The 21251-nt window shown below is 55.6% G+C and overlaps 1 protein-coding gene across 1 annotated transcript; it reads right to left on the bottom strand.

Moving 5' to 3' along the window:
• Nucleotides 1-92: 92 nt before the first annotated feature.
• Nucleotides 93-20300, bottom strand: KCNH4 (potassium voltage-gated channel subfamily H member 4). Its single transcript, XM_064271079.1, has 16 exons — nt 20184-20300; nt 18031-18264; nt 17567-17713; nt 17312-17439; nt 16234-16477; nt 15749-15906; nt 12254-12461; nt 10279-10473; nt 9626-9825; nt 7770-8019; nt 6944-7188; nt 6273-6311; nt 5737-6089; nt 5332-5438; nt 4733-4806; nt 93-3225 (listed from the first exon to the last, which is right to left on the bottom strand). Exons 1-16 carry the CDS (start codon nt 20257-20259, stop codon nt 2830-2832), a joined length of 3054 nt encoding a protein of 1017 aa, XP_064127149.1. The 5' UTR covers nt 20260-20300; the 3' UTR covers nt 93-2829.
• Between the last annotated feature and the right edge of the window lie 951 nt (nt 20301-21251).

Genomic DNA, 21251 nt, shown 5'->3' with positions numbered 1-21251 from the left:
TACTCACAGGAGATTGACAGGGCAGAGAGGCCAATGAGAGGCACTTTGGTCAGTCCACAGGCGACGCTGGTGGGGGGCGCGGGAGAGCGCGCGCGAGGGACGCCGGGACTTGTAGTTCGCAGCTCTAGGCGGAGCCGGTGGCCGCCTGGGACTTGGGTTTGGGTGGAGTCAGCTGCCGGCAAGGCGGAGCCCGGCCGGGAACTTTTTAAGGCCAGGCCCGCCACCGCGTCACCGCGGCTTCCGGGAGTCCCGAGGGGTGGTGGATTGCGGAGCACTGGAAGAGGGCAGGGGCCTGTATGTGCGGAACTGGGGAAGGAAGAACATGTTGTGAACGAACGTGTGCTTGAGGCCGCGTGGACCAGTCCCGGGCACTCGCTAACCTAGAGAAGCCCCTGTCTTCACTTTCTGGCCAAGCCAGCTATGGAGCCAGACGTTCTGCGATGTTACTGGGTGAGATTAAAGGGAGAGGTCTTGCCACCGGTCAGTCATAAACCAGGACCCTCTTGCATGGGCTTGGCCCCAAAACACACTAGGACCATCTCTGCCTCCCCCTACTCCCCATCCGGAACCTGCTTTTGTCTCTGATGCCAACTTCAGACCCGAACCACCTCTGCCTCAGTTCTCCATCCATAAACATAGACCAGAACCATTTCTGCTTGCCCCGCACCCCCGCAGACTTCCACTCGTATCAGGACTGTTTGTTTCTATGCCTCTCAATATGGGTTAGGACAACTTCTGCTCACCCCACCCCCAACATAAACTAACATCTCCACCACTTCTGCATCTCACCCCCCTAGGGACACCACTCAAAACCTGTATGGAACTAAAGCTCACCCGAGACAGCTGTGGACAGTGTTCCTATGACACCAGCCAACAGTCATACCCTGGAGTGTAAGCTGGAAAATCAGTCTCACTAGGACAACCTGGCACAAAATGTGCCCACTTTTGGTTCCATCAGGTCACTGGGGTGCCTCTTTCTTGAAACATCCATGTTTGCACCCCCTCCACCTCTCCAGCCCTCATCCACATCCCCCCCACAGCCATCCACCGGTGATCCTCAGAGAAGTGAAAGCAAGAAGGAGGAGAGGGCTTAGGAGGACAGAGAGGGTGGGGCAAATGGGATTCCTAGCCTGTTCTTAGCTAGTGGCAAGCCCTTCCCCCAGACCCTGCTGTACCTAGCTCTGCAACAGCAGGTTCCTCCACAGGAAGGGTGGGGAGTCCCCTGGGCCCCCCCTTCCAGGGCTGGAGGTGGACCTGTATCTGTCATCTGTGGCTGTGACTGGGAGGGGGAGGGGGTATAAGGGCCCCATAGTGACTCATTAAGGTTTCTCCCTCATCCCTGGGGCCCCTGGTGGCGTGAATGTGGTGCCAAGTGGATTGGCTGGCACCTTTGCCCTTCCTAGAGACAGCGACAGGGCCCTGAGGTACAGTGGGGGAGTGACTGCCACATGGGCTCCTCTAAAACTCTGGGGCTCTCAGGCCAACCCCCAGAAACAGCCAGAGCCAACAGCTACAAAAATAGTTTATTTCCCATCCAAAAGTGAGCCCAAGGTGTGGGCTGGTGAAAGAGCTGGGAGACTATGGTGAGTTTGCAAGAAGTCAGGGCCCTGAGTGAGACCATGTTGGAAGAGGGAAGAGGCTTGGCTGAGGTCAGGGGGAGGGGAGATAGGGAGTGCCGTGGGGGCTGTTTTTCAAGTTGCCGGCAGTAGAAGAGACCACCATGAGTGACAGCCTGCAGAGAGAAACAGATGTTGATAGACCCAGGCCCAGGCATAGAAACAGACACTGTTGCCATCAAGAAGCACCAAGAGGGTTGAGGGGCAAAGGGACCTGTGAGCACACTCTAAGGTAGGGGTTGCAAACTCACATACCCACAGCGACCCAAGAATTCAAATGAGGGAAGCTAGCTGGGTGTCAGGAGATGGTAAGAAAGCTGGGGACTGCAAAAAACTGGGTTCCTGAGTGCAGCCCCCATCTAAAAAGGCCGGCAGCCACTCAACACCAGTTGATTATTGCTAGAAGAGAGTATTGGCCGAAGGTTGCCAGATCTCCCAATTTTTTTTTTTTTTAAAGAAGCTGGAATCTCTGGGTTTTTATGTGAAGTCTCCCGATTTTTAATGTCGGCAACTAATTCATATTTTTTTAAAAAATGTTCTGGGAGACAGAGAATCCAAGTCAGGGGCCATTAGTTTGCTTCCTGTGGCTGAGGGATGAGGTGTGCCCCTTCAGCCTGGGCTGACAGTGGGAGACCTAAGAGGTCTTGGGTTACTTAAGGGCCAGCAAGGATTTCAAACCTACCTCTCTCAAGGTGCCACTGCTCTCAGAGTCTTCAGCAGAGACCTGGGGGCTGGGACAGAAAACCTCACAATATCACTGAGCCATCTACAGAGTAGAATCCTGCAATCTTTTCCTCTTGCTATAGACTCAGCCACCAAGATCCCACCTGCTCTTGCCTTAGCCTTCATTTCCCAGGCTGGATCTGGGGCCCATGCCCACCCTCCTAAGCTCCCCCATCTCTACCTGCCTCCAAGTCCTGGGGAGAAAGTAGTACATCTCATCTTCCCAGCCCAGTGGGCACTGCAGTCCGTCTCATGCCTGCTGGGTTCCACAGCCTCAGATGGTTCCCCTCACAGAGGAGGATAGGGGAAGGTTTAGAAAAGGGAGCAGGGTCAGGGGTGACCATGCTTTGTCCAAAAGTCCAGAGAATCCAGAGCCAACCAGACCAGCTGATGGCTGCTGACCCTGAGGCAAGAGGCCAAGGGGCCCAGTCCCTCCCTGAATGGCAGGCAGCAATGCCCACCCCAGACAGGCCTGGGCCCGGGGCCAGGGTCAGTGGAAAGTGTCTGATCTGGACCGGAAGCTGTGCTTCATGAGGCTTGGGGTTGGGGGCGAGGCCTCAGGCACCAGGGAGGGCCCTAGAGGGTCAGGCTGTGATGGGTAGGGGGATAGCATGGGGGACCTGGAGTCCGGGGGGGCAACCCCCATCTCTGCTGTCCCCATACTCGCCGGGCGGTGGACCTCAGCAAGCGTAGTGTCCTGAAGGTTAGGTGGTGGCCCAGACAGACAGGGAGACATGCATGGCGGCCTCAGCTGGGGGCAAGGAGGCTCTGGGGGCCAAGCTGAGACTGTCAGGGGACCTGGGGAACCCAGCCTGGCTTGCAGTAGGCTCATCATGTGCCGAAGCTCCCGGCTGAGCTGAGACACCTCCTGGTTGAGACGGGAGATCTGTTGGAAACACATCGAGTTGTTTCACAGATGCCACAAAAATAACCACCGTCCCATGCGCACCCTCCTCTATAGTTTATAAGGTTCTTTCCTAACCACTCTCTGCTTATGGCCGCCCTGGGAAGAAGGCAGGACAGGGGTTATTTTTGCCTAGATGTAAATACCCTCGCCTCTTTCCAGAAAGGATTAGGGACAGCAGATATTGCTCCCTGCCCCCCAACCTGCTTTACAAGATGTAGAAAAATGTGCTCAAAGGGGCTGCACAGCTGGGAATGAGGGATGCAGACTTCCTCTCAGGTGATTCCATCACACCAGCTCAAGTGTCTCAGTCAGTGGTTCTCAAACATCAGTGATTACCGGAGTCAACAGAGAAACTTGGCAAAATGCAGATTTCTAGGTCCCACCCCAGACATTCTAAGTTAGGTAAGGCCCAGGAATCTGTATTTTAACAGGTTCTCTGAGTGGTTCTGAGAGACACTCAAGTTTGGGAACGACTGGCCAGGAAGAAATGAGGGGTGCCCAAGGCAATGAGCAGAAGCAGGACTGGCCTTCAACCTTGCTGAACAAGGTCTAGCTCCACCCCCAGCTCCATGGCCCCTCTGGGAAGCCTGATGTTTATCAGAGCAGAGGGAAGGCTGGTCTCCCAGGGGCTGGGGGCAGGGCCTGGCTGCTAGGTGGCGACAGCTCTGAGATCCCTTGGGAAGAGATGGAGAAGGCAGAGCCTCCACGTAAAGGATCTGGGCTCTTCCCAATCAGAATGGAGGCTTTTGGGTCCAAGTCCTCAAAGCTGAGGCCTCTCAGCTGCCCCCGTCCTCTGCTGCCCCTCTCCTGCCATGTGCTTAGCACTCATTTCCCAGGGCTGGTAAGGGGAAGGAGCCCTGGTGGCACAGCAGTTAAACACTCGGCTGTTAACAGAAAGGTCCAGGTCGGTGGTTTGAATCCACCAGCTGCTCCTCAGGAGAAAAATGGGGCAGTCTGTGGCAATCTGCTTCCATAAAAATTTACTGCTTTGGAAACCCTATGGGACCGTTCTACTCTGTCCTATAATGTCCCCGTGAGTCAGAATTGACAGCAGTGGGTTTGGTTTGGGGTAACTGAAAAGGCGCTGAGCGTCCTGAATTGGCAAGGGGAGGGTCCCTGACAGGAGAGAATCCTGCAGTGGTGGAGGGAGAAGAGGCCCTCTTTTCAGGATGGAAAATCTAAGCCAGTCAGAGGAGGCAAACAGTTGCTGAGGACCCACCCTGTGCCAGGGACTGGACCAGGCACATATGCACTCTCGCTTCATCCTCACAGCAACTCGGGGGAATGCGTTACTATCTTCCTCATTTTTAGATGCTGAAGCTGAAGTTCAGAAAGCTTATGGGACTTGCCCAAGACCACCCAGTTACCATGACTATTTGAACTCAGAACTCTGGCTCCAAAACCTGAAATGCTTTTATATCAGGCAATCTCTGATCCCAAGATGATACTCTCCAAGGTCAGAGGGGAGAAGCCAGCCCAGACTCACCTCCTGGTTCAGCCTGCAGACCTTCTCCTTCACTTCCTCTGCCTCAGTGGCCAGTTCCCGGCTGGGTCTGGTCCCTGCAGGCAGAATGGGGGAGGGGATGCACCCTGGGCTGGGCCTCTCCTATCATGGCACAGGAGCAAGGGGAGAGAAAGCTCTGGGGTCAGGAGATGGGAAACCCAAAATCCTCAGGCTGGTCCCAAGGCCCTGAAAACTCATTCCCCCACCCTCCCCTTGGGCTCCAGGTATCTGAACATCTGCTTGCTATGTCTTTCAACAACTGCCCTGCTCCACCCTTAAGCTCCTACCCACCCTTTAAATACAGACCAAGGGTCCCCTCCTCTCCTGTCCTACTACAGGGTCCTGTTCTTGTCTCAGTCATGGTACTTAGCACAGGCCCTGGAACTGTTCATCTGTGTACACCGGTGTGCCCCCCACTCAACTGGGCACTCACTGAGAGCAGGGGCCAGGTCTGGTTTCTCTGTGCATTCCCAGCACAGCACCCGGCACACAGTAGACCCCTACTGCATATGGGATGAATGAATGAATGAGTGGCAGATGGATGCATGAATGTGGATTTAAGTCCATGGCTGGGCCTTTACCTGCAGTAGGGGCCTGTAAGCGGGACCTTGGGGGATCAGGCTTCCTGCTGAAGCGGAAGGTGGGGGCCTCAGCTGTGCTGCCAGAGTCCTCAATGCCATCCACTATCCTGGGGGCAGGGGCAGTGCTCATCAGTACAACGGGGAGGGAAGGGCCAGAGCTGACAGACAGAAGGTGGGCGGGGGCAGCAGGGCCAGGGAACTGGGGAGAAGCAGTGGTCAAAGGGGGCTGGGGTTGCAAGCTGTGGTGGGATCAGGAAGCATGGGGTGGGCAAATGGGGAGACAGGCAAGAAGCACTGATCGCTGATCAGAATGCTGGAGACAGAGCCCAGAGAAGGTTCTGGAAGCCAGCAGGGGTCTGGGGGAGGCAGGGGAGACTGGTGTCTCACCGGAGACTGGTGTCTCACCGGGGACTGAGGTCCGGAGGTCCAAAGGCTCCCAGTGGGGGAATGAGCAGCTGGGGGGGCTTCCAGGCAGCAGAGCCTCTGGGGAGGCCGTGAGGGGAGGGGCTGTGGCCCTGGCCAGCCAGGGCAGGGGAAGGGGATGGGGATAAGGAAGGAGAGGAGACAAGGGCTGAGAATGGGGGTAGCTCCTCGCCCAGAAGGCTGACCAGGGAGCCCCGAGGCCGTGCTGGGCTGAGGTTGGACAACAGGAGGGGCCGGCGGGGCCTGGGACCACCCCCAGGCTCTGCCCCACCCTCAGCCTCTGTGATGGATGGCAGGGTCTTGTCTGAGGAGGAGCTGAGCCTTTCAGAGTGGGGCTGTGAGAGTCAGAGGGGGTAGATGATGTCAGAAGACAGTGAACAACAGGCCTCTTCATTAAGCAACAGCTTTCACTGGTGGTTACTGGTCCACATCCCCCCTCCCTTCTCCCTGAGCAGAACCACCAAGGAAAGATGTCCCACCGCTCCCAGCCTTCTCCCCACCAAAGAAGGGAGTGTTACCTGGGAGAGACGAGGGGACCGGGCAAAGCGGCTGAGGCCCTGTGGGGACATAGGGGGGTTCAAGCTTATTCACACCACCCCACTCCCCTGGCGGAGCACCTCCTAGTCCCACCCAACAGTGTTGTAGGGTTGAGAATGTGGGCCTTTTTTGTGGAATTGAGTCAGAGGCATCCCCAGCTCCAACTCAGAGAAATCTGGAGTGGCAGAGTTAGACTAAAAAGCAGCAAAAGACAAAGGACTAGGGTGTAAAATAGGCCCAGAGCCTAAAACCAAGTCGGGGTCAGTAAACATTTGGTAAGTGGAAACCCAGGGAATGATGCCTTGTTCAGACAGGGACATGAAGGAGGAAGAGCCTATGAGGGGGTTCGTCTCCAAAGTGGAGCCCTTTGAAGGAGTCTGGAGTGAGGCTGGGAGATGGGCAGCAGATGGGTCAGTAGAGTTGGGAGTAGAAGGTGGTGAGAGATGGTCCAGGGGGTTGGGTGATAGCCAATGGAGTAGTGTCAGTAGGGTTGGACGATGTTAAGCATGCAAGGGGCAATGCAAGAGGGTGCCTGGGGTTGATAGATAAAGTTTTCAGGATGGAGGAAGATGCATGAGGTTCTTTGGGGCTGGGGGAAGTCTGCTTTGAAGGGGGCCCTGGAGGGGGCGGAAGCTATAGGAGGTCTACATACATTGGTGTCAGAGCCCTGGCGCAGATTGAAGGTGAGGTCCCGGGGCAGGCCAGCCCGGAAGGCAGCCCCATACTCAGGGTAGAGCCTCAGGACCTCAGCCAGCCCTTGGCTGCTCAGCTGCTGCAGGCCACAGTAGGTCAGTGCCTTCACGTCAGCGCTGGTCTTCAACACGAAACTTGGGCCTGCCCCTGACCCAGGCTCCTGCCCCGGCTCAGGGATATCTGCCCCAATCAGGTCCCCCTTCCCTGTGGGTAAGGGATGAGGACAGTCAGCTGGGGCAGAGGGACCAAGAGGATATCAGTGGGAGGTGGTCAGTGGAGTTGAGGGATGGTCAGTGTGTTTGAAGGATGGCTGAAGATGGGCCAATCGATGGGATCCATGGAAATAATCAATGAAGTTGGGAAAAAGTCAGTGGATAACGACTGGTAGGATTGGGATATAGTCAATAGGAGATGTCAATACGGCTGGAGGAATGATCAGTGGAATTGGATGATCAATAAAGAATGGTCATAGGGGTTAATTAAAGGACAAATATCAATGGAGTTGAGGGTCAATGGGGAAGGGTCAGTGGAGTTGGGAGATAGTCACTGGGGAAAGATTGATGGGTTGAGGGGATGACCAGTGGGATTAGGGGCAAGGCAGAGAGGAGTGGTCAAAAGGGATGGTTAAAAAGGGATGGTAGTAGGATGGAGGGACCAAGAAAGAGTACTCTCAGCCAAAATTCCAGGTCTCCACTAGGGGCATCCCATTCCCTTGACTCCTGGCCATTCCCAATTCCTCTGGGGAAGGTCCTGACATGGGTAGTGGCTGGTGGTGGGGTCCTCACCCAGGATTGCCAGCACCATGTTGTCACGGAGCACCTCAAGTGAGCCAGAGCAGACATAGTAGTGTGCCTGCAGGGCGTCCCCACGGCGCAACAGGTACTCGCCCGGAGCGCAGAACGAGGTCTTGATGTGCAGGGAGAGGGCCCGCAGGCAGCCCCTGCTTGCTGCTCCAAACAGTGGTAGCTGCAGGATCTCCCGATTCAGGTGCATAGCAATGTCAGCTCTCAGCTCGTCTGGGAAGTCACGCAGTAACTGCATAAGGGGCACAGGTCATTCTGGCCATCCCCCTGCGGCAGCTACTTGAGTCTACAGATGTGTGGCGCTGTCTTCAAGGAAAGAGCTCCAACTTACTCTTTGCTTTGAAGTCACCCATCTGTGACTTTCAGGAAGACTTCTGTGTGTCTAGTCTAATTTTTGCTTGATGTGGTTTAGACTCCCCAACCCAATTTCTAGGGCAGAGACTAGGTCTTCTCCCATCTGTCCACTGCCTAAGGCTGCACTCACTGCTCACTCATTCATGTCCTGATTACTCAATCCCACACATCCAAGGACATCCCTGGTAGGTTAGCCTTTAACCAGGAGTCTGGAGACTAGGAGTCAGCTCCACTTCTAAATCCCTGTGGTCCTTGGGTGATCCAGTTCCTCTCCCTGGGCCTCAGTATTCTATCTGCAAAATGCAGGGTTTCACTAGATCTCAAACCTTACTAATGACATCCTGGGGGCCCAATTTAACGTTCACATTTCTATCCCCAACTAACCGAGTCCCGGACTTTTTGACCTCTCTCTGCTTAAGGCAACTGTCCTCTCTGGGCTCATGTGACACAGTTCCCTCCCAATTCTCTGCCCACCTCTCCGACTACTCCTTCTCCATTTCCCAGGCTTTTCTTCAGTCTACCCCCTTGCCTCTCCTGTCACTTTCCACTCTCGCCCTGCATTATGGCAACCAGTCCCATGACTTCCCCACCACCTGTGAGTCCCAACCCTCAAATCTGGGTCCAGACCTGTATTTCCAGCTACATACTGGATACCTCCACCTGGATATCCTCCAGGCACCACACCCTCATTGTGGCTCAACCCTGGACTCTCATTTTCACCCCTAAGCCCGATCTTCCTCCTGAAATGCCTCCATCCCACCCCTTTGCCCAAGCCAGAAACACGTGAGTCACTCTGGACTCCTCTCCTGCAACTAGCCGATCACCAAATCTCATAGATACTACCTTTAGAAGTACCTCACTAACCCATTCCCTCCTAGATCCCCATGCCACTCTCTGGCCTAAAATTCTTACAGGATAAAATTTAAATTCAAGGTCACCCATGAGCTGGGCCTGCCCACCTCCCTCCCTCCCCCTCTCCCAACTCTGCATTCCAGAAAGCTCACTACAGTACACTGCTTTCAGCTCTCTGCACGCACCCTGCTCTTCTGCGTCAGCACTTCCAGACCTGGGTCCTTATTGCTCTTTCTGCCTGGAATGGCCTTCCCTTGGCTAACTGATTGTCTTCTTGTCCTTCATGATGTCCTGTCTTCTTGCCACCTTCCCTGACTCCTCTGGGCCCCCATAGCATCGACGTCCCTCCATTACAGTCCTTCTCACTCCTTAATTGTTTACTTGTCTGCCTTCCTCACCAGACTAGGGGCTCCCTGAGGGAAAGGGCTGAGTGTAATCATCTCTGAGTTTCCAGCGTCCAGCACCCAGGCTGGTGCAAAGCAGGCGATCATGAAATGTTGGCTGAGGCCTGCGCTCCCATATTCTAGTGCAAAGGAAAAGGGATTTGGATTTGGGTGGGCACGTGCCCTGGGCCCCATTTGCCCCCATTCTAAACTGGGAGAGGCAGAGTATACTGGACACCTGTATACTACCTCATTGGCATCAATGCCACTGTTGACGGCCCACGTGGTCTGGAAATACTCCAGCATGCGCTGTTTGAGTGGCCTCGGCAGGCGATGCACACGAATGAAGTCCTTGAGGTCCTTCATGCGGCTGTGGTAGAGCGAACGTCGCGAGTACATGCGCTGGATGATTGCCGTCACGTTCCCGAACACCACAGCGTGCATCAGCGCTGAGGTAGCGGCCCAGACAGTGGGTTAGGGGTGACTGCAGCGCCCCAGCCTTCTCCCCTGCTCCCAACCCCACCCTGCCCTGGAAGGGCCTCTGGGCTCCTGGGGAGGAGCAGGAGAGCCATGGGCTCCTGCATACCTACCCAATGCCAGGTGCTGGGCTGGGGGTGTGAGTGGGGAGGGGGTGGTTCAGACAGGCATCAGACCCAATGCTAAGAGTCTTTTATACTCCCCCCTCAATTAAGTCATGAACATGGGTTTTCCATCCCCTTCAAGACAGGCCACCCTGTTCCCGGCATTCCCCAGGGCCAGCAAGTAGTAGGTGTTGAGGAAGCACTGACGAATGAATGCACAACTGTCTGCACTTGGGTGGACACCTTGCCCGCTCTGGGCCTCAGTTTCGTGATCGAATTGGGCTAGCAGGGCCTCCCAGGGGCATGGCGGCCCAGCCTCACCGCCTATGAGCATGGTGCAGATGGAGAAGATCTTCTCCGCGTCCGTGTTGGCGCACACATTGCCAAAGCCCACGCTGGTGAGGCTGCTCAGGGTGAAGTAGAGTGCGGCGATGTAGGCGCTGCGCCGTGAAGGGCCGCCTGCCGAACCGTTGACGTAGGGCACCTCTAGCCGCTTGCCCAGCTCATGCAGCCAGCCTGAGGGTGCGGGGTTAGAGGGAGAAGAGTGCTTGACATTGGGCAGGTATTTACAGAGGCACCTGGTGTGCACATGCACGGGTCGGCATAGGAAACATGAGGAGCCAACTGTGCCTGGGCCTCTCCATGGTGAAACGGTTCAGCTGCCATCCCTGGCTAAAACTTTCTACACTGCTGATTAGTCGGGAGGCCCTTCAACTGGGTAGTTTATTGAGCACCTCCTTGACTCAGCCAGACACACTCCCTGCCCTGGTGGGACTTAACACTCTGGAGTTGAAGTAATCATCATAGGTGGGAAGAGCCTTACAAAAGGGGAAGGAGAAGATGTCGGAGTCCCTAGGTGGTATGCACTCAGGTGCTAACAGAAAGATTGGAGGTTGAATCCACCCAGAGGTGCCTTGGAAGAAAGGCCCGGCTATCTACCAAAGCGGCTATTGAAAACCCTGTGGAGCACAATTACATTCTGACACGTGAGGTCGCCATGAGGCAGTATTTACTCAAAGGCAACTGGTTTATACAGTGTCTTAAGAATCATAACAGGTTAAGGAGAGCTAACCCAGCTAGGGGGAGGGGCAGTTTTGGAGGGTTCCCTTGTTGTTGTTAGGTGCCCGTTGAGTTGATTTTCAGCTCACAGCAACCTCACGTGACACAGCAGAACTGCTCCATAGGGTTTTCTAGGCTGTAATCTTTAAATAGAAGCAGATTGCAAAGTCTTTCTTCCACAGAGCAGCTAGGTAGGTCCGAACTCCCAACCTTTGGGTTAGCAGCCAAGTGCTTAACTGTTGTGCCACTAGGGCTCCTTAGGACAGGGCATTTCAGTTGAGACTGTAAGGAACAGAAAAGTCACTCAGGTGAAGAAGGGAGGGGAGACAAAAGAGGGGAGCAGGAGAGGAATGTTCTTTTCCAAGGCCCAAGTGAGAAAACAGTACATCCTGGGACCTAGAGGGAGGCCCGTGGGGCTGCAGCCCAGGGAGCATGGGAGAAAGAGAGGCCAGGTGGGGATAAAGAGGAGTGCAGGACTGCGTCAGGTGTGGACCGAGTATGGACTTTATTCTGAGGGCAATGGGGCTACTGGAAGGGATTGAGCAGGATGCAGCAGGACAGCATTGATTCTTGGAAGACCAGTTTGGTTGGGGTGTGGAGGTGAGTGGAGATGAGAAGGGGGCAGGGAGACCAGGATGAGGCTATTGCAGAAGGCTAGGTGAGAGAGGGTGGTGGGGTGGACTGGGGAGGGGCAGAGGGGACGGAGGGGAGAGGGATATGTAGGCAGTGGTATTGGTGTGTTGGACTAGGGGGATTGGTGTGGGGGTAAAGAGAGAGAAGTGTCAAGGACAGTGCCCAGGATCTGATGTGCCCTTCAGGGGGACACTGAGGGCCTGGGGCAGCCCCCTGGCCAGTGGCCATTAAGCCTGGAGAAGGAGGGATTGATGGGGACACAAGGGATTGGTGGGCGAGGGGGACAGGTCAAGCTCTCTCAGGGCCTTTGCACATGCTGTTCTTGCTGTCCACCCCTGCTCCCCCCACCCCATCAAAGGGCTCTGTATTCTGATTGCTATCACTGCTCTTGCTCTCCTGCCGGGCGGAGGAGGTCCCGGAAGACAGAGCCCTTGTCTTCGATATTGCCAGCGCCTGATCCAGAAGGAGTTCAATGCATGCTTGTTGGATGGATGGAGGAAGGTGGGGTGGTAGGTGTGGTACTGGTGGAGGCATCAAGCTTGGGAACTTAAGTGGACAGGGCAGGAGTACAGTGGTCAGTGGATGCCTGGGGTTGGTGGCTCACCGATGTCCCAGAGCAGTGGGTCGTTGGCCTCCATCTCCCGGCGCCCGATGACGTACCAGACACAGGCCATCCAGTGGGCAAGGAGTGCAAACACAGACATGAGCAGCGTGAGCACCACAGCGCTGCACTGCGAGTAGCGCTCCAGCTTCTGCAGCAACCGCAGCAAACGCAGCAGCCGCACTGTCTTCAGCAGGTGCACCAGCGACGTCTGCAGGAGCGTGGCAGGGGAGGCTGTCAGCGGACACACCTCCGCACAGTCCTCACGCCTGCCCACCCCTCCCTGTGCCTTCCCACCAGAGGCCCTGGAGCCAGTGGGAGCTGCAGCAGGAAAAAAGTCCCTGCTGTCCCTAGAAGGTGACCAGGAACTGCAGTGGGGGAGAGAATAACAGTAAAACTAATCATGGCTAACACTTAATAAGGGCTTCCTGCATAGATGTGCCATGGAGCCCTGGTGTTGCTAGGCTGCTAACTGAAAGGCTGGTGGTTTGAGACCACCAGCCACTCCGCAGAAAGATGCGGTAGTCTGCTTTCATAAAGACTACAGCCTTTGAAACTCTATGGGGGCAGTTCTGCTCTGTCCTATAGGGTTGCTATGAGTCGGAATTGATTTGACAGCAATGTGTTTGTTTGTTTTTGGTACATGTATGGTCCTTATTGTTCCCAGTTTGCAGATGAGTAAACTAAGCCTCAGAGAGTTTCGTGACTTGCTCAAGGTCACAGACCAAGGAAATGATGGACCTGGGACTCCAGGCTTCACCAACACCCAAGCCTCTTCTGCATTTGGGCTGATGGAGGAGCCAGGCCAGGCCAGAGGTAGGGGGATAGACAGAATGATCTCTAAAGGGGCCCTGCTGGAAGCCCCCAGTGTCTTGGACACAAGCAGCTGTAGACAAGAGCTGGTAGTAATGATGGTGACTGTGATAGAGGCCCCTCCATGAGACATGAGCCTGTGCAGCTGGAGAACTGGGGCCCAAACGTGGGGACCTTTCCCCCTATGAATCAGTTGCAGATAAGAGAGTCATATCCCAGAGTTGAGGAGAAGGAGAGCAGGGACTGAGGAAGCCTAGGCTGGGAGGTGTCTGTCCTTGTGGAGCTGTGATGGGGGTTGATGGAGCTAATGGCACCTAATAAGGGTCCTGTAAACATTAGCTAATATTGTTACTACTACTGTCATTGGTAATAGTAATATTTCAATAAGCTCTTTCCATCTTGGGGGTGAGGAACAGGTGGGGCCTATCTTCTCACAAGAGGCAGCTAGGACTGGGGGCTCTGGTGTAGCGCCTGGGGAGCATCCCCCATAGTCCCGGACCCACACTGCTTCTGAACCACTTTGTGCCATTTTTTCTAGTTTGGGGCAAAGGAGCTGGAAAGATGGCCCTGATTCCCCAACATGGGTCCTGTCCAGGACCTAATGCCTGCCCCAGCTCCCAGAGCTCCTGGCTCCAAACTTGCGTCCTGCAGGGCTTCTCCCAGTCACCTGCCCTGGGCCCCACTTCCTTGGGGGCCCTCCTGTCACTCTCCTAGGACCAGAAAGTCTCGGGCCTGGCTCCTTCAAGCCTGCAGCTCTGCCAGTGCCTGCTCATATTCCACCTTTCCTCTGCTTTCCTCTGGTCCCCAGCATTGCTCCTCATCTCCTCTTAAGTCAGACCACCCACTTAGGCACCCTGGTTTCCTCAGAAGCAGGGTGGTGTATTGGAAAGAATACCAGATTAGGAGATTAGAGACCTGGTTCTAATCTCTTGCTTGCCATTGCTAGCTGTGTGACCTTCAGCAAGTCAGTTAACAGCTCTGTGCCTCTGTAGCTATCTCTGAAAAAAAAGGGACAAGAGAAATCTACCCCAAATGGTTACTGTGAGGCTCCTGCGTGATGACGTGTGTGAAAGAACTTGGTAAACTGTAAAGTGCTCCCAAAGGTACCAAAGGAGGAGGGAAGGGGACTCTCTGCAGTCCCCCTCGCCTCCCAGGGACAGCTGTCTGCCTGGTAGGTGAATAGGGGTATGCTTATGGGGACAGCTGCAGCTCTGTTTGGAATGACCAGAGCCTCAGGGCAGACATACACACATGCACGTGTGTGGGAGCGCGCACACACGTGTACACAGCCAGGAGAAGAGGCCCACAGCCCGTTGGCGGCTAGTTAAATCCGGCTGCGTGTAGGTGGTTTCCCGCTATAGCTGGGTGGCAGAGAGAGGAGTGCACAGGGAAACTGCTCTGCACCTCCCAACCAACAATCAAGGGGGCCTGGGGACACAGGGTGGGACTTCCTGACCCCAGACCTAAGAAGACCTACTGCTCTACCAGCTGAGTCCACAGCTCAGTCCTCAGGGCACCTCCCTTGTGGCTCCCTAGGAGGACATAGGTCCGGCCCTCTCTGGCTCCAAACCCATCCCACAATCTCTCTCTCCCGGTCTTGGCTTACTGTGCTACCCCCGAATGCTCTCTCTCCTCATCTCCAGCCAGCCAAGGCCTACTCACTACTTAAGGTCTGGTTCTATTCCCAGCTCCTTCCGGAACACCTCCCAGACCACTCTAGACTCTGCCCAATCCGGGAACCTTTGCCTCCCAGATGCCAGCCAAATTTCAGATCATTTTTGCATCTGCCCGTGTTCCAGCCTGGAACTCCAAGGCCAGCTGGCTCTGTGCCCAGCCCCAACCCAGCAACACCTCATCCCCATCTTCCTCTCCCGTCCATCCTTTTCTGTTCCTGATGTTACCCCCCTCAGTATCCCTACCCCCTCTGCGGCTTAGCTGCTTGGAGGCCATATCCCTGTCCCCTATCTCCACAGTGACCATGCCCCACATAGTCCTTTGCAGACAGCTAAGTGCTCGTCAGTTATTTGTTAAATAAAAATGTGAAAAGTACCACTCATTTGGCATCACACCAACACCGCCTTGGTAGCCCGAGTTAGCTTTGCCTTTGTCTCAGCTTCCCCAGATACTGGGAGCTGAGCTCCCTGAGAGCACAGATCCTCACAATCCTTTCTAGCACCCAGCACAGGGCTTGGCCCACAGCAGGTGCCTAATAAATATTTGCAGATGGATTGATGGGAACGGCTGAGTCTGGGTTTGGGGTCCCCTAATGGGAGATGGCAGAGCTGGTGTAGCGGTTTGGTTAGTGGCTGTTAACCAAAAGGTCGGCAGTTCTAATCCACCAGCCACTCCTTGGAAACATGATGGGACAGTTCTACTCTGTCTTATAGGGTTGCTATGAATCGGAATCAACTCAACTGCAACAGGTTTGATTTTTTTGGTTAACGAGAGATGGAAGTCCCTGAGCGGCTGGACGTTCGAGGCCACCCAGAGCCACCTCGGAAGAAAGGCCTAGTGATCTATTTCTAAAAAAATCAGCCATTGAAAACCCTATGGAGTCACAGTTCGACTCTGACACACATGAGGTGGCCATGAGTCGGGGCTGACTTGACAGCAGCTGGCACTGGTAATGGGAGATACTGTGCAGAAGTTGGGGGGCTAGGCTGCATGGTGGGACGGGTCACTCACCACGGTGATGTTGAAGACATAAAGCAGGTCAAAGGGCAGAGCAGCAATAAGGTCCACAAAGAACCAGGTAGCCAGGTAGTGGAGGCCAATGGAGCGAGGAGCAGAGATCACCTGGCCAGACTGGGACACATAGGTGGTGCGGAAGTTCAGGATGATATCTAGGGGTACAAGAGGCTGTTACTAGGGGGACTTGGCCTGGAAACTCAGGTCAAGGGGCCAAGGAACTAGGAAAGCTGGCAACAGTCCTTAGAGACCCTGAATGGAGGAGGAGGCAGGGATGGAGAGCATGGATTGAGCTTCTGGCTGGTTCTTAGGGAGGAGAGGCCCAAAGACTGAAGATGGCAAGGGCCAGGGGTCAAGGCACAGGGACCACTGGGACTTAAGACCCAAAAATGGATGGGCTTGCAGGCCTAGGATGGAGTGAGATTTGGCTGGGCAGATCCCTTCAACCCACCCACCATGATAGGTGGGGCGGAGAGTCTGACCTAGGATGAAGAGCATCTCCACAGCGATGTCGCTGACAAGAGTGTGACGGGAGGTGATGGGGGTGTCGTCATCGACCGAGAAGCAGACGTTGTAGGGAACGGTGACCGCAACGTAGAAAGTGGCAAGAAGGATGAGGCCATCCCAGATGGCCTTGGGGACGCTGTAGTGGAGGAGGAGGCAGCGGGACCCCCCCACGGAGGCTACCTTGTACTCAGGCACTGATGACTTTGGCTCAAACACGTTCTAAAGGGAGAGGGGTGGTGGTTGGGGACACTTGGGGGATAGAGGAGCCAGGGCTGGGGGAGAGGCAAGGAATAGGGAAAGGGTAATGAGGGGGAGGTGGGCACTGCAAGGCAACCATGAGAGGAGACAGAAAGTGTAGGAGACGGGTTCAGAGGCTGGCACCTGGCATTTCTTTACTCCTGCCAAGCTAATGTCCAGTCTCCCTTCTGAATCAACATGTTGTAGGTGAGGGAGTGTTTACAAGGCTTGACCTGCATCCTGCTTATGACAAGTCAGGCACATGCCCTAGCTTAAGGGGTTACTAGCTCACCCCTCAAGCTCCTCCTGGGTTCTGAGGGCACAGTGGAGGGTAGCCATGTCCCAAGAGTAAGAGAGGGCTGGCAGGGCCTACTCCACTGCCTGCAGCCCTAACAGACTGCACAGAGGATTGATGATTCAATGGCCTGGCTTTGTCAGGGTCCTAGGAGGTGGTATACAGGCCTAGATGCCAGGCCCCCAATGGAGGATCTCTTCCCTGGACCACAGCAGCTTGTGATTTCTCCCCCTGTGATTTAACCGCATCACCCAGGGTGGGTGATGTAATTGCTGCTACAGCCCCACACTTGTGATACCATCAGAGCAAAGTCGATCACCCAAGGAAGCAAGGGAGATGTGATGGAGGGAAGTTTGGGGGGACATGAGGATGGAGCAAGAGAATGGTACATAAGAAATGGGTTGAGAGAGGAAGAAGCCAATGGAGGAGGACCAAGGAGGGGAATGAGGAGGCGGTAGCAGAGGTGCTTCAGAGTCAAGGCTGGAGGACTTGGGAGTAGTTGAGATGAGGATGGGGCTCACATTACTGGACTTCATGCTTCCCTGGCGCCGGCGCCCAAAGTGGCCAGTCAGTCGGTGTAGGACAGTTCTGTTCTGCCTCCTGGCAGACCGAAGTTTGGAGCTGGCTCCCCTCCTGCCAAGGGAGTTTTCTGTTGGGAAGAATGGTGCAGAGATGAGTGGGGGCACATCCCATGAAGCTGAGTAGGGAGAGGTCTTGTGTGACCTTGGACAAGGGCCTCTGACCCCTTCATGCCCCCTCCCCAGACTTGCAGTTACCGTGATTGCTGTCCCTGTGGCCTCCTGGGGGGCCAAGTGCTGGGCCCCCACTCTGAGTAATGTCCTTGAAGGAAAAGAGGAACAGCACGACCTCTCCCATCTCATTCTTGATGGGCATCATGTCCAGGAGACACCAAAAGGCTGAACCTGGAGGTGTGGGGAGAGGGAGGGGGAGGATGAGTGACCCCATGGCATTCTTCTCTCCCATAGTCCCCCTGGGTTGCTGGACATCATCAAAGGGCTTGGGAAAGGTTTAGAGCCGGAAGGAACCCCAGAGATTATGTCAGCTGACTCCTTCATCTTATAGATGGAAAAGCTAAAACCTAGAGAGGGTCAAGGACACAATGTCACACAGCCAGCTTGTGGCAGTGTGAGGAGAAGCACCCAGGCTTCCACTGTGCCAAGTGGCCTCTGGGTAAGACCTGGGGTCTAGGCAGGGCCGTAGGGTGCGCTGAACCTCTCACCATCCTTGCGATAGAAGCAGATTTCAGCTCGGTGCTCCTGGTGGCCCTCCAGGGCTTTGTGCAGCCGCTGCAAGGCTGGCTCACTGGTCTCTGGGCCATAGAGGAAACGGCAGCTACAGGTTTTCTGCATGACCTCAGTGCGGCCGTAGCCTGTGAGTTCACAGAAGCCGTCAGAGCAGTAGACGATGGGAAAGCCTCGTGGACCCTGTGCGTTGGCCAGTAAGAAATTGCTGTCTGTGGGAAGAAGAGGTCAAGGTCAGGTTAAAGCCAGGAGAAGAGCTCAGCTTTCAGGTGGGCAGCACTTTGCCCCAGCTGTGGTCAGAGGTCACAGAGCCAGAAGCCTCCCAGGCTCCTGTGTGGGTCCTGGATCCCCCTTTGGCATATTCTGAAATGACAGTAAGAAGAGATAGAGCAAAAGGACAGGGACCCAAGGGTGATCTGGAACTGGGTCAAGGAGTACTGAGGGGCTGGAGAAGGTACCCTAGGAAGTTATGTGGTTCATCCCCCTGCCTTGAAACTGGTGAGCTATTACTGTAGGAGGCAGCATGGCATGATGAGTAAGACCGTGGGCTCCAGCATCCACCCCTGCCACCCCTGGGTGACCTTGGACAAGTTAATGAACTCTGGTGCCTCGGTTTCCTTATCCATAAAGTGGGAAATAATAATAGCATCTTCCTCACATAGTATTTGTGAGGGTTACATGGGTTACCTGAGGGAGAACAAGCTCTGGCACATTGTAAGCACTACACAGACTGAGCTACAACCAAGCTCCTCGCTGGAAAGGTGAAATGATCCCCCCACATTCACATAGCTCCCAGAGACATCACACTGGCATCCTATTAAAGTGTGGGCAGGGCAGAGATTCTAGGGATATTGCACCCATTTTATTGATAGGAAACCAAAAGGCAGAGACTATCCAAACTTGCAAAACTCCTAAGTGTGAGGGGAGGAAAACAGTGATGAGCAGGGTCCTCATCATTCCCTGCCTTCCAGGAAAGATCCACTCTCCAGTACCTCTTCAGTTAATTTCAGGGCCCTGTCCCCAGGTTTCAAAGTCTGACAGAAGAGGGCAATGGGGTGTGGCTCCAGCAACTCTCAGCAGGAGAACAGGAGCTGGCTCCCTCCAGTTCCAGCGGGTGGGAGGCCGCAGTGGGGCTCTCGCCAGCGGTCCAGGGACAGAGCCTAAGTTGAGGTTGGGGTCTCAGACACAGCGTGTCCCGAGGCGCCAGGAGGGATGAGTGTCTGGGGGTGGTGGGGCTGATGGGGACACTGAGGGTACCCGGGAGGCGCTTGGCCCCCAGCGCAGCTTCCTTCCATCCAAGGGGCTGTTGCCTCGGTGACGGGCGCTATGGAAACAAGGGAGGTGTGAGTGTGTGGGGGGGAGGAGGGTGGGGAGGCGGGCAGCGCCCCGGCGGTTCGGTTTCCGCCCTCGGGTACAGCTCGCTCACTCTCCAGATCTAGTCCAGGGTTCCCTAGGGGGGCAGGGGGAGATCTCTCGGCTCCAGTGTAGGAAGAGGGAATGGCGGGAGAAGAGGCGGGGGAAGGAGGAATGCGGCTGTCCAAGGTGCTGAACCTGGAACCCAAGCAGGGGTGGGCAAGCAAGGCGTTCCCTTCATCACACGGACCGCCCCCCCTCCCGCCTCATCCTTCTGAGGCACAGACGCGCCACGGGTTCCATGGTGCCGATTTGGGGCGCGCGTGACCTTAATTCAAGGTGGGTCCGGCAGAAGTCTGATCTTTTCTCTTTTATTCTAGGGGAAGGGGAGCTGGAGTCGTCTGGGAATAGACTCTAGTGTGTCCGGCCACTGCGTCCCACCTCCGGGTTTCGGATGCCCCCAAACACGCCCCTAGCAGAGCTCTGCCCGGGAGTGGGCGGCTCCCAAAGCCCCTCCTCCGTTTTGGTGCACAAAGAGCCTCTCTTCCCTTGAGTAACACCCCCCAACCTTGGACCCTAGCGTTCCCGGCCCTTTTCCCGCCTCCCCTCGCAGGGCGCTCCCCACCCTGTTCCTCTACCGCGGCTCCCTGAGTTCTTAGACCCTCAACTCTTCTCTCCCCTCGTCTCGGGTCCCGCCACATCAAGGAGACCCGAGCCAACCCGGATGGAGACTTGGCCGCCAGGGTGAACCCCCAGCCCCTGCCTCCATCTCACTCACGCGTGCCGTCGAAGCGGGTGGCGATCGTGTCCAGAAAGGTGTTTTGCGGGGCCAGCAACCCCTTCATGACCGGCATGGCCCCGGGCGCGGGTTCGAGGTGCGGCGCTGGAGGGCATTCAGCGCGGCCAGGCCGGAGGGGGCGCGCTGCCGGCGAGGCCGGGGCGCCCCATGCGCCCGCCTGCCTCCTCCCCTCCCTCTCGCCGCCGCCGCCGCCGCCTCTGTGCCCGGAGCCCTGCCGCGCACGGCTCAGCTCAGCGCCTCCTAGGTGCCCCCCCACGGGGGTTCTTCCCCCCGGGCTCGGCCCGCGCCCGCCACGTGGCCCCGACAGGGAGGGGCAGCCAGAGACACCCGCACCCTTTTCGGCGGCCCCCCTTAGGGAGGGGAGCGGCCCACGCGTGTCTCCAGGGGAGAGAATTCAGGACACGCCCACCGGGGGGGAGTCCTGAACAGGTGGGGCGGGGCTTGTATGATAGACACGCCCTCCTTCCAGAGTGGCCAAGCTCCCAAGCGTGGTTCCCTGGCTTCTTCTCCCATCCCGCCCGTGGCTCCGCCCCACGGGTTTCCCCGCGCGCCGCCCACGCTGGGCTGGAGTCCGGTTTGCAGTGCCGCCTGCTGGAGTTGGGATGCTTTGCAGTACCCCCATATCCCTGCACTCCAGCCTGAGCTAGCAAGGCTTCAAGAAGCTACTTTTGCTGATGGGGATCTGAGAGGCTGGGAACCCCAACTCCTAGAATGCTCCACTTAACCCTCACCTTGTGCCTCAGTTTGCCTAGGGCACCCTGGCGAGCTCTGCCTCTGAGCGCAGCATGGTAAAATGAAAAAAGTTTTAGGGTCGACCGAGTCACAATCCCAGTTATGCCACTTACTAATTGTGTGACTTAGCCTGTTTGAGCCTCACTTTCATCTGTAAAATGGAACTAGTAATTTTCTCTTTTTTTGTTTTAGTATTTTTTATTTTAATTTTTACCATTATGCGAATATTCGTATTTGAACAGAAGTGTTTGATCTATTTACATTTGTTGTTATAATTGATATCTCTCATCATATTTCTGTCATTTCCAGCTTTTT

The sequence above is a fragment of the Loxodonta africana genome, chromosome 18, assembly GCF_030014295.1.
Source record: "Loxodonta africana isolate mLoxAfr1 chromosome 18, mLoxAfr1.hap2, whole genome shotgun sequence".
Classification (NCBI taxonomy): domain Eukaryota; kingdom Metazoa; phylum Chordata; class Mammalia; order Proboscidea; family Elephantidae; genus Loxodonta; species Loxodonta africana.
This window is presented reverse-complemented; position numbering and strand designations above follow the sequence as displayed.

Coding starts and splice junctions, on each gene's coding strand:
- KCNH4 (XM_064271079.1), bottom strand. CDS start 20,259: ATGCCGGTCATGAAGGGGTTGCTGGCCCCGCAAAACACCTTTCTGGAC. Junction 18,265..20,183: donor CACCCGCTTCGACGGCACGC/GTGAGTGAGATG, acceptor TTCTTCCCACAG/ACAGCAATTTCTTACTGGCC. Junction 7,189..7,769: donor CATGGTGCTGGCAATCCTGG/GTGAGGACCCCA, acceptor CCTTACCCACAG/GGAAGGGGGACCTGATTGGG.